Consider the following 13,652-nt stretch of genomic DNA (forward strand, 5'->3'; position numbering starts at 1 on the left):
AATGCCATAAAATATGGCTGGTCAACTAGCATTAAATGCTGGTCGACTAGTCTCATAAAATGCTAAATCACAATAAATGATGGCAAATAAAATGCCTAAAATACCTATGGTGCCCAGCCTACTGTACCACATGCATAGACTCAACCATAAACTGACTAATGTGCATAGACTCAACCATGAACCCATATACTATGATCAATTGAAGGGGCATCCTTGGAGGGTAACCAAATGGTAGCCAAATGTCAAGTGATCGATTTCCTCCTCGTTTGTGTCTGTAGTATCGGGGTGTGGATCATTGTCATTTTGAACATCAACAAGGTCATCGTGATTGAAAAGAAGAATTCTATGACTTTCTCACGTTGATGCACCTACATCGGAAGGCATGGTCGTTTCACCCTGATCATCAGCTACTATGTCTGTTCCATCAAACAACTGTTGACCTCTAGGAGGTTGGACATGCACAACTTGCCACCATGGATGAGCATATAAGTTCTTGTAGAGAAATGCTTGTTCAACATGAGCTGGCAAAATATATGGCTCCTTTGAAGTCTGTATTAACTTGGAGGAATTGACAAACCAAAATTTGGATGGCTTTTGTCTCATTGTGTCATTACTACCTTTGTACTCTACTCAAAACCAATCCACCTTCAAAACCACCTATCCAAATGTGTGAATTGAAACTTTAGAATTATGTATAAATTCAAGAAGTCTAGATGTCACATATATAAGCCATTGTTTATTTAAAAAATAATAATGAAAGTAAGAAAGATTAGTCACACACCATAGGTTCATGTCGCTCCTCGGTTGTTGGCACTTGATCATAAATACTGTACTACATTTGATGTGAATGGCACTCCTGTCGTGGCCTCTGATACGTGTCGACAATGGTCACACCAACATATCACATGCTCCTCGTAGTAGAAATCATAACATGCAGGTCCATGTGCAGCATTGGAACTCTGTCCACCCTAGCCATCACTGATTGAAGGTGGCGGTGTATCCTCTTACCTGTCCGAATATGCTTATTAAGTACCACAAAAATGTGAGACAATTATTGAACGATCAATCAAACCCTAAAACCACAAAACTAGTAAAACAACAAAATATAACAGAATCTTTGATATCTTATAGTGCTTATTCTGTGAGAAATAAATTATATATATATATATATATATATATGTATTTATTTATTTATATTTATATATATATATATATATATACACTCCTTTTTTTTGTCTCCACCATACAATAGTACCTGTTTTTCCCACACTAAAATAAGCATCAATTGATATTATGGAATCAATGCTCACTTTAGTGTGCAAAAAGCAGGTGCTACTATATGGTGGAGACAAACAAAAGGAAGGCTAAAATGTGCATGGAGACATGGCAACACTTTTGTAGGGAGAGACGCCTATGGACCAGCTTTCCTCTGTAGAGGGTATGTGCAATAAATAAATTACATTTAAATTATTATGATTTTTTTTAGATGTATTATAACTACTCTCTAAACTATGCAATTCTAATTTTTAAAATTTATGTAGGAGGCTGCACATATATGAGTAGCAACAAGTCACACGTCTAGACTAGGCCAAATGGGACAGGCTGGGCTAGTTAAATTTAGACTTTTATAGATAATATTAACAAGTTAAGAAATCAATATGCATTTGGTTTTGTTCAATGCAGACCAAAGACTATGGTTGTGCACAGAGCAGGAGACGAAGTACACAACATATCACGGATACCGAGCCTTTTGCGCAACTCTTCACGACAGAGTGGATCCACTTGTGAGTATCACTGTTATATTTTTTTACTTTTTTTCAAGCTAGATGTAATATGTTCTTAACACATTTCACTAACTACATGTTCGTGTTTGATTTCACTAACTAATATAGGAGCAACATGGAGAGACTGATATGGCAAAGGTGGCGACACAGGAGGTCGAGGGGTGACGTCGAGAGATTGAGAGGGGCAGTGATGGTGATGGCGGCGGTGATGGCGGTGGTGATGGTGGTGGGTAGAAATGGTGGCGATGGCAGCAATAGTGAGACAGAGGGCTCATCTGGGTCTACGGTGCATAGAGACTTCAGTTAGGGTTTTTTGAGTTAACGTTATTAGTCATTTTTCCATAGATTTATTCATACATTTTGTAGATGGGAGGGATGACATGACCTATATTTTTTGTATGCACACACTTGTACATGTTTATTGATGATATACCTTGACGTATGTTCGTCTATTTTGTATATAGGAGGGATGATGTTACTACACTTAGACATGTATGCTTTGCATGTACACATTTGTAGAAACTTCTTGATGATATACATTGACCTTTGTTGGTTTCATATTTGGATTTGTTTATTATTGAGTAGTCAATTGTTTGTTGGCAAGTTAGCAAGTATATATTTGGATTTGTTTATTGTTAAGTAGTATATATTCGAAAGTATCAAGTTCTATTCCAAAGTACCAAGCTAATAAAGTTAGACATTTAGCTAATAAAGTTTCAAAATACATGGTTCCCTAAGAGTATTTGGTCCAAAAGTATCGAGTTCCGAAGTACGTTATCCCCAAGTGGCAAGCTTATAGAGTTAGACATGTTAACAAGTTTGTGGGTCCATGTTAGGCTCTAACATCAACAAGTTTGTGGTTTCCACGTTTTTCTATTGTATCAGTTCCAAAGTACGTGATTCCATAAGAGTATCTGGTTTCAAAGTATCAAGTTTCGAAGCATCTCTTTCGTTGGCACCAAGATAATGACGTTAGATACTTGGGTCAAGACATCGCAAAATCTCTCTCCTGCATTGAAGTTTCTACTTGTCTTATTTTCATGTTATGCTCTAATGTTAACAACTTTCTAGTAACAAGTTCGTGGTTTCTATGTTTTTTGCTGAGATACCAAATTCAACACTATGCGTCAACTTGTCCTCAAGTACCAATCTCTATTGTACTGAGTATCACAGTACGTGATTCCATAAGAGTACTTGGTTTTATGGTACCAATTTCGAAGTACCTATTTCATTGGTACCAAGCTAGTGAAGTTGGACATTTGGGTCGAGACCTCACAAAATCCCTCTCTTGGGTTGAAGTTTCTACTCATCTTATTTTCATGTTGTGCTCTAACGTTAACAACTTTTTGGTTTTCCATGTTAAGCTCTGATGTGAACAAGCTTGTGGTTTTCATGTTTTCACTGAGGTACCAAATTCAACACTATACGTCAACTCGTCCCCAAGTACCAAGATCTATTGTACCAAGTATCAAAGTACGTGGTTCCATAAGAGTACCTGGTTTTATATTAACAAGTTTCAAAGTACCTCTTTCATTGGCATCAAGCTAATGAAGTTAGACATATGGCTCAAGACCTCGCAAAATCCCTCTCCTTGTTGCTTTCTACTCATCTTATTTCCATGTTATACTCTAACATTAATAACTTTCCGATTTTCCATGTTAGGCTCTAACGTCAACAAGTTCGTGATTTCCATGTTTTTCACTGAGGTACCAAATTCAACACTACACATCAACTCATTCCCAAGTACGAAGATCTATTCTACCAAGTATCAAAGTACATGGTTTTATAAGAGTACCTAGTTTTTAAGTATCAAGTTCCGAAGTACCTATTTCTTTGGTTCCAAGCTAATGAAGTTAGACATTTGGGGTTGAGACCTACCAAATTTCTCTCTTGGGTTGAAGTCCCTATCCATTTTGTTTCAATGTTAGGCTCTAGTATTGACAAGTTGGTGGTTTCCATGTTATTCACCGAGGTATTGAATTTAGCACTACGTGTCAACTCGTTCCCAAGTACCAAGGTCAAATGCGTGAAGTTCAAAAGTTTGTGGCTTTATAAGAGTATGAATCTTTGTATCGTTGATAATATAACTAATTATACCCAGTTAAAAGTAATGGCCCAGATCAGAAAATCGGGATTGATTGGGACTTCAGCCTCGATGTACGTGCTAGGTGTAGTTTTTAGATTAGTTGCTTATGTGTACCAAGAAGATAGTCTATCAACAACTTCATAGTCCCAGATGTTGGCAAGCTAATGGCCCCAGTCTAAAATTGACATGTTGCTCTCTTTGTATAATATCGCACCTGAGTATTGTTACACATGATGTTGTTGGTGCTAGTTTTTCCAACATAACTTCTTTACTTAAAGAAGACATTATATTCATAATTCTAGATGTGGATTTGGTAGTGCAAGAAATCCCTTCCTTTTGTGAGAGGCATTCTATTTTTTATTTTGAAAATTGGGTTCTACGATTGCACAAGTATAGGCACATCATGATCATTGGCAAGCCTATCTAGGTGGGAATTAAGCTAATCTTCCAATAGAAACACTTCCATCCATTCTTTAAGGGCTCATGGTTGGATGCCATTTGGATTACTATGCCATAGCTCTAGTCCACAAAACCTAACTCTAGAGTTGATACCTTTGCTTCTAGGCAAAGCACAACTTCGAATAGTCTCACTTAATAATGGTTTGGGCATTTATCAAAGTAATATTTCTTAGAAAAGTAAAATATTTTCAAGCTAATTCAAGACTTCATGGTAATTCTCATTTCTCTCTCTATGTACATGTATATGTATTAAGACTTATGATCATTAAAATAAGTACAAAAAATTATTTTTCACCTAATTCAATGATAGTATTCTTAAAATTATCAATAAAATAAGTACAAAAACTCATTTATCATCCTATTTAATGGTTCTATTTTAAAAATTATCAATAAGATAGAGATAGTTGTTTACCACAATCCATGTTCGTGTTCGATCAGTCCGAAAATTTTGGAGCAAATCACCTATGAATAAATTGGACTGAAGTACATAATGTCTAGAGTGACCGCAAGGAAAGGAATTATGTCCACACACACCCACACACACAGGAGAAAGACAGCCAAGAGTGTGCGCGACAGAGAGAGATGCCACAGAGAGAGAGAGAGAGAGAGAGAGAGAGAGTGTGTGTGTGTGTGTGTGTGTGTGTGCAAGGGGGAGAGAGGGAGAGATGCACCAGATCAGATCTAAAGAGCAAGAAACAAAGAGAAACATAGAGGAAAAGAGCATTCGGGTTTGTTTGCAAGATGCCATCATTTAAGCGATGAGGAACTCGTCGCTTAAGCGACGCACCATCGCTTAAGCAATGGTCAAAAATTTCCAATCCTTTTATCGCTTATGTGACGCAAAAGTGATGCATTTCTGTTACTTATAGCCTCGAATTTATCGTCGTATAAACAATGTACAGTTGCCAAGCTATTTGCGGCGTGCTCGTGTATCGCCTATGTGATGATAATTTCTCGCTTTTTGCCTCGCTATAGGGGGTCATTGTAGTAGTGCATGAAGTTCAATTGGGCTAAGCTCATTGTCCAATATTTGTAAGATCTTTGAGACAAGGGCTACTACGAGGGCCATTTTGAAAAGTGGAGGATGCATAATTCCTAGCATTTATGTCTGATAATTGAGGACACGTCTACTGAAATGTGGGAGGACAACTTAGGTTGAGTAGGTACGAGTATTGCAAAAGCTACAAAGGCCACACCCATGTCTCATCACAACACTCACCGAGGGGCAAAAAGCCTTTCATATTTTAACTTGGAGGATTTGTGGTGCATAAAGGCAACCATCGTTCATCTTAGAACACAACTACAAGAACATGGATTGAGAAGTCCATCCTCAAGAGAGATCACCCTAAGTTTCTCTCGAGATGAGGACTTCTCAATTTCTCTAAGGGGAAGAGAATGTAATAGTCCCAATGAAATATATATGATTTTTCCCAATCTCATATAATATCTTAGGTTATTGATTTTTTTGAAAACAAATGTAGGCTTGCAATACCAATGACCATTTGTGCATAAGGAGCATGCAAGTTTTATTACATCCAAATTGGCCTGAAATAACACACCAAACTTAGTTTCACGAATCTGCATGGGAACGGGGGGCAAAAATACATAAGGTTAAAAACCTTATGAAATAGAGAAGTAAAGAATGAATTAATGGGCACTAAACTATTCCACATCATTGAGGCACTCCTACTTCACCAGTCTGGGATCAACATTGTCCATGGAGAGGCCATGAGTGACATTGACATCTTTTGCATTAATACAAAATTTTTCATGCACTGGGATGTTCACATTGGGAGCTTTCCATCCGCTTGCATACATGCAATAAGAAATTAGCAAAAACCAAAAGGTTACATGGTCAAGAAAATATGATCCAAAGGCTGTACATGGCAAAGGGAAAATCTAGTGCTCATTGGGGAACCAATATGTATCTAATCAAACTATATGAAGGGGATACTAAAACACACACACACACACACACAAGGGGAGAGAGAGAGAGAGAGAGAGAGAGAGAGAGAGAGAGAGAGAGAGAGAGAGAGAGAGAGAGAGAGAGAGAGAGAGAGAGAGAGAGAGAGAGAGAGAGAACTTGAGTCATTGTTCCTTTTCCTTGCATGTATGAATTGTGACATTGGGGATCCTTGGGAATCAGACAACTTCACTCTTTTTCGGAGTAGAGGAGAAGCAGTAGCAGGTTTGGCCTTAGACTTCCTTCTTGGTGGATGGTCAAGAGAGTCCTCAAAGGTGGCTCTCTCATCGAACGAGCTTTTTTGCTCCTATGCAACCTACTGAGTAGTGACTAAAGTGGGATTTGCAGAGCACATTTGCGTCCCCCCTCTCTCTTGCATGTGACCCCCACACCCCCTTCCCTTCATCCTTCATGATTACACCACAACACCATATTAGAGAACTTGGGAATTTCCCATTCAAATAAGGAGTAAAGATTTGGCCATGTGGCTAAATCTCAACCCATGCTTCAAAGTGGGACTTGGAAAGACAACCTATATGGTGATTAGGATAGACTCCACTTTCAAGTAAGGGGACAAGATTTGATCAAGTGGCTAAATATTAACTATATTGGGAATTCCCAAACTATACGAGAACTCCCAAATTCCCTAATATAGTGTTAGGTGGAAATGAAACTCAGACTAGTGATAGCCTACATGCAGCCCAATTTTTTAAAAACATATATACATTCCATGATGGTGGCGCACTCATTTGATATTCTTATGCTTACAAGATGTGCTTGTTAGCATACATGCTAACTAGCGTGAAAAGCGTAACACGTTAACATGTTTTCACCCTTGAGTCTTTTGCATTTGTACTCTAATGAATCTTTCTTTTCTTTGCTTACATCCTCAGCATTCTAGTCTTCTATGTATGGGACTATGTTGTACTTCTCTTTGCTAATCACCAAGGTGGACATTGTTGTAAGGATCACCAGAAGGTTGATCACATTAGAGTTTGAATTCATCCTTTGAAAGGAAAAGACTTGGTGCCTATTCAGATTTGAGGGCTTCATGAATACCATTCTCCATTAGGGGGATGTAAATACCATTCTCAATCGAAACATAAGATCTCGTTATTTTTAAAAGAATTTGAGGATTAGAAAACAAGATTTCTTGGCCTGTATCATTAGGCTTGTTGTAGTGCTGTCATGCTTCAACCAGGTAACAACTCTATTTAGTTATAACCATAGAGTATACCAAGCCGGCTTGATTGAAGAGAGACGTGGCCAACAAGGGCATCACCTCGTGGTTAACCCCGAGGGCCTTACGACACAGAAGCTTTGACAATTGAGGCTTTTTTTAGCGGAGAGAATGGTTAATGTGGCCGGCAGAATAGACACTAGACACCCCTTACATACACCCATAAACAGGAGATGTTTCCGCACCTTGCTTCTCTTCTTCATCTGGGGCCTCTTCATCCAGCTGCTGCAGTGGCGATCGACGCACTAATAATCGTCATTAGCCAATCCTACCAATTATGGATTGCACAGTGATTTTAGTCGCTCTCATCATCGGCTTCTCATCGGCAATCTGCATGGCCGCGCCTTCACCCGCAGCTGCAGCTGCACCTGCACCTGCACCTGCACCCGCAGCTGCACCTGCGCCTTCACCCGCAGCTGCACCTGCGCCTTCACCCGCAGCTGCACCTGCGCCTTCACCTGCCTATGTATCGAACCATGGTTAGTCCATTCCTAATTCATTCATTCAATCATAAGAAACAGAACCTCCATCTCATCCTGTTGATCTCAATCGAGTTAAGACGACTCATTCATCCACAAGTAAGATAGCCTCTATCAGCTAACCATACATACAATGTGTCTATACCTTGTTGGCCCGTCCTTATATCTAATCATGGAATCATATGCTGAAGTCCTCATATATCCATTGAAAGGATTAGTCCATGAATCAAACAATCAATGGATCGACTATGGTGAGTAGTCTTGCAAGGCACTACTGACAAGGAAGGTACACATGTAAGGTAGTGTGCTAACAGGGCAAAAAATGAGACCCTAATGTGTTCTTGGCTGTAAATAGATAAAGCAAATAATTTGTTGATCAGGCATCCAGAGCTCAAGAAATCAGACAAATTCATGCTTGCAAACAAAAAATTTCAAGTGTTTTAAGATGAAACGTTAGCTGAAATCGCCATACTTCAGCTGAAAATGATGTGGGTTAGTAGGTTATACAAATGGGACGACAACGGATCCTGCAGCGAGGAAGGTCCTGATGGAGTACATAGGGGCGTCCGGGAAGGCGATGAAGTTCGACATGCCGATAAACGAAGGGCTGGATGTCTACTACATACTGGGGTTCGCGGTGGACGCGTCGACTAACGGGAGCTACAACAACGGCAGGTTCGTGCCGGCGTGGGACGTGGAGGGGCTGACGCCGGAGGCGGTGGCGGCGGTGAAGGCGGCGCACCCCAACGTGAGGGTGATGATGAGCCTGTGCGGGTGGAGCCTCTTCAACGACTCGGGGTTGGACCAGCCCCTCTTCTGGTACGAGCCCCTCGACCCCGCCGCCTGGCTCGACAACGCCTTCGCCTCCATCTCCGCCCTCGTCCACCAGTACCACCTCGACGGCATCGACGTCGACTACGAGAACTTCCACTACCCGAACAACTTCAGCTCCATCATCGGCGAGCTCCTCACCACTCTCAAGGCCGAGAACGTCGCCCCCATCATCACCATCGCCCCCTTCAACCATGTCGTCAAGGTACTACGTCGTCTAATCAATATAGCAAGTCTAATTACTCCACAGAGAGAGAGAGAGAGAGAGAGAGAGAGAGAGAGGACTACCTCGACTGCCTTCTATACTCCAAATGATTTCATTAATCCAAAGTCCCCTTGGAGTTTCTCTTAAGGGACTAGTGAAATCACGAGGATTGGGCCTCACACGCCCTTGCATCTAAGCCAGTAGAAACAAGCTCAAACAAAGAGAGAGAGTGTGTGTGCGCGTGTGTGCACTCGTGCACTCTCTCTCTCTCTCTCTCATAGGATGTACTTCGTGACATTTGCCTCTAGTGTCAAACATCATGCGCTTTAAACACAAAGAGAGAGAGGGTGCACGTGCACGTGCACGTGCTCATAGGAATCAAGATGTTGCTCGCGAGAGTTTCTTATAGTGTACAAACATCATGAGCTTCTATAACTCACAAGCCACCACCTACTTAGCTAAGTGTGGCTAGGAGTAGTAGACCACCAACTCCAAGAGGCTTTTCACATTTTGCCATAGAGTTCAAACATCATGACATTCTCTTGATAGGTGCAGCTAAGGGCAAGCACTACTAGTCCCCCACCCAAGCCACCAGCAATCTTGCTTCCAAACACACCTAGCTAGGTGCACAATGCCTTCCCCTCAATAGCTCATGATTGTTATTGTAATCCACCATGTGGAAATTATTGTGGGAATTCATCTAAAACATATTGTGAAGTTATAGGAATTCAAAAGAGACTTTGATCCATTTTCCATTCTAGAAAACAAAGCAAGCTACTATTGTTAACATAAGAAGATTAGTCAATTTTTTATTGTGATAAAACTAGTTTATAAGTTGTGTTTTTATCAAGTGAGCTTCATATAGAGGAACTGCCAACTACACATGGCCTTATTGCAATGGTGGGGGACAATAATCATAGGTGTTAAGGAAGTTATTCCCCTATAATAGCGCTAACATTATGAGCTATTACAAGGGAGGAGTAGGCCCATGCCTAGTCTATGCAATCATGGATGGGGAGGGCATATGATAGTATCAACACCATATGCTCTTATAAAGGAGCCACCAACTCATGACATGGTCATAAATTGAGTAATTGGGATTCATAAAGGGGAAAATGTATAAACTTCCATCATAACAGAGTACTCTTGAATGTATCAATGCATATAAATTAAGAGATAAATAGTAGCCTAACTAATATTGATGAGCTAGACCAATTCATCATCATAGGAAAGATAAAACTATGAATTGAATTTCCTTGCTAATAGTAAATATTATGACAATTCTAGCAAGTTTGACTTCATAATATGCTCAAAATAGAGAGTTCCTAATTGGCTTACACAAAGTTCAAAAAGATTTTGATGAATCATGCTTGAAGAAAAAAGACAATCATTATGTGTTAACATAAATGCAAACTCAATTACAACACAATTGAATTCAAGGGTAGAAGCTTTCCAACTACAATTTTTGTTATTCATTTTACTCCTAGAAAAAGATAAAGACCTACAAAATTGTGATTAAAGACATGTAGGGTTTGCCATTGAATATTGTCTTTGTGTAGGCTTCTAAAGAAGAGTTTGTGAACCACTAGATGAGATACTCCAAGCTTATTAAAGGCATAAATAGTAACTTGAAATTTTTTTCCCTTCACATGATTCAGCCATACATCGAGCTCTACCAGACCTACAATGCATCCATCGACTATGTGCTCTACCAGTTCTATGCAGATGCGGTGCCCAATGCAACAGCCTACTTGAGAAGCTACAATAATGTGGCCAAGGTGTTTGGCTACAAGAAGCTTGTCCCTAGCTATGAGGTCAATGGGAGAGGTGTCCAAGGCCAAGCTTGGTGGGATTCACTAGCCCTCATCCATCAACAGAACCCCATCCCTGGGGTCATGATCTGGAGTGCTGATGAGTCTGCTCCCCTTCACTATCCTTATGAGATCCAAGCACAAGCTCTCCTTACCAATGGAACTTACTCTAATTGATAGAAGTATGCTAACTATTATTTCATGATGTTATTCTTGTATGATTTCAAGATATATAAAGGCTTCACAAATATATAGACTCTCTTTGAAAGACTCATGTAATAACTAGTTAAAGGCATGTAGACAATGGTATTTCTTGTTGTGAGTAGAACAAATATTTATGTGTATGATGAATTATTTCATGTTTGTGTTATTCACGTTATTGCCTTAAATTTATATGAAAAGAAATGTGTATGCTCATTAACAAGCTAAAACCCTTAAGCTAAAATTCTAGAGCTAGCAATTTTTATTCCTTTATGAGTATAAGTTCTAAAATTTGCATTAAAATAAATATATTAGCCCATAGCCTCGTATCCTAATAGCATCCTTGCTTCTCCATATAGTAAAATATTGAAAGAGTGTCTCTAATATGGATAGAATGTGAATGAATTGGTATAGCTTGACTTATGTTAGTGCTTCCCCACAAGTACAATATTTCAAAGATACCATAACTTTCACATCCAAGGTACAAATATAGTCACATAACCACTCAAAATTGAAGGAAATTTTTTATTTAAACATCCTTTTTTTTGTTAAATCTTGCATAGAACATGATATATCAAGTCTACATGTGTATGTATGTGTGTATGTATGGAAAGTCAACATTTATATATTTTCTTGGTAAATTTGTTAAGATTGGTGTTTTTAATAATTTGAGGACCATGGCATGATTTTCATCTAGCTTCTTGATTCTCTTGAGGAAATTCCCACAAGAAGTAACATAAATAGGTATGACTTCCTTTGAGTATGTCCAAAGTCTTTTGATGTTGTTCTCAATTATGAATCTTGTAATTCAATTATGGTTAAATAGAAATGGATAACAATGTTCTTCCAAGGGGCTTTTTAAAATACATATGTTTGAAAAGATGTGCTAATATTTGATAATATAAACTCTTTTGAGCTTACGTTTTTACCCTCAACCCATGGTTTAAGCCCAACAAGTTTGGCAATCCCTACTAGGACCTTACACTTGCCACAAACATAGTCCACACATAATCTATGGTGTGGGAGACCTATCACAGAGTCCACACATAATCTATGGTGGGAGACTTATAACAATTCTCTATATTTAAGGATAATAATAGTGAAGCATGCCTTTTCCCACTCCTACAATCCTCTAATGTTGGTGCACACTCTTCTCTCAATTCCCAAACATCTAGGTAGACAATGTTTGCCACTCTACATGCATTTATGAATGCAAAAAAGTGCAAAAAACATGTCACTTTGCAAGGACAAGAGCTTATTCTCATGAGAACATTCTTCCAACAAGGGCCTTCTACTTGTTATAAGGAGGTTCAACCACCTCAATCTTTTATTTGATGATGGTTTAACAAGAGAATGGGATCTAGAGGAGAACAAGCATTACATTCTCAACTTCTCTCTTTCTATGAATATGAGGTTGTGCACAAGGCACTCACTACCTAACTTAGCAACTCTAGTCAAGGACTTGACATGATAGATGATGATATTGGCATTGGGAACAATGTCACTGCCACAAACCATGATGATTACCCCTTATTTCAAGGTGTGTACTCATTGAGTGTGGGCACTATTAATGTGATTGACTTGGAGAAGATGACAAATAGAACAAACTTTGAATAAATTGGAGTGTCAAAGGACGACTTTGTCATTGTAGTGAGTGTTACTGGTATGATACTTGAGAGCAAACCCAATATTGTTCTCAAGTCAAAGATACAAGAAATGAAGAGCATGATCATAGTGATAGAGATTCCTAGAATGTACCATGGAAACCAAGTATTTGAGTTTCTTCCCCCCTATGGAAAGGTATTAGGAATGGATGGCTTGGAGCAAAAGTACTACAATCACCTTTTGCCTAAGAAGGTAACGCCTAATCTCTTGATATATATGATTTCTTTTTTTTTCTCTCCATACATCAAAGATTTTTCTTCATATATAATGTAAGAGAAAAACAGAGAAGATGTTGCAAGTCTAGAGAGAAGAAATTAAAGAGATATTAGATATGTTTCAAGAGGGGGTTGAGAACCAATTAGTACAAGGTTTTGATCCTACTATATTGAAGAGTGAGAATATCACAAAAATGGAGGAAAAGAAAATAGACTTGAATGCTGAGATTGAAGAAGACCCTCTTCTTTGTGGGCCAACATTCCCAATCTACCTCATCAACAAGACAATATATATTTTGCTTAATGATATTCAACATCTTTTCAATCTTAGGAAAGTTTATTACTTGGCTATCAAGATGGGGCCAAAACGACAAGGACTTTATTAGTTATGAACCATGTTCACTTGTACCTCTTGACATGGAGGGGAAAGTTTTCAAGATAGCTCCATAGCTATGAATTCATGTGTTGATCACATTGTGGACTCCGAAAAGAACAGGTCACCCTCCATAGATGAAGAGTTTTCACAAGTTCAAGAAATGCTTAGTATTGAAGATATGGGATATGAAGACAAGCTAAAGCCTCCTTTAAAGGAGAAGCCAAAACATTCAATATATCTTTATTACGGGAGCCTTATTGAAGAAGATGAAAAGTCCAAGCTATGTAATATATTTTATAGATTTTTATTTGGAAAAGTGCTAATATTTTATTGGGCT

The 13,652-nt window shown here is 38.9% G+C and overlaps 1 protein-coding gene across 1 annotated transcript; it reads left to right on the forward strand.

Annotated features, from left to right (window-relative positions):
- The first annotated feature begins 7,740 nt into the window (after positions 1-7,740).
- LOC148011819 (chitinase 2-like) lies at positions 7,741-11,164 on the forward strand. Its single transcript, XM_087670721.1, has 3 exons — positions 7,741-8,011; positions 8,512-9,047; positions 10,706-11,164. Exons 1-3 carry the CDS (start codon positions 7,810-7,812, stop codon positions 11,033-11,035), a joined length of 1,068 nt encoding a protein of 355 aa, XP_087526847.1. The 5' UTR covers positions 7,741-7,809; the 3' UTR covers positions 11,036-11,164.
- The last annotated feature ends 2,488 nt before the right edge of the window (positions 11,165-13,652 follow it).

This window comes from Lygodium microphyllum, chromosome 28 (assembly GCF_053477565.2).
Source record: "Lygodium microphyllum isolate KBCC chromosome 28, Lygodium_microphyllum_v1.1.10, whole genome shotgun sequence".
Classification (NCBI taxonomy): Eukaryota; Viridiplantae; Streptophyta; class Polypodiopsida; order Schizaeales; family Lygodiaceae; genus Lygodium; species Lygodium microphyllum.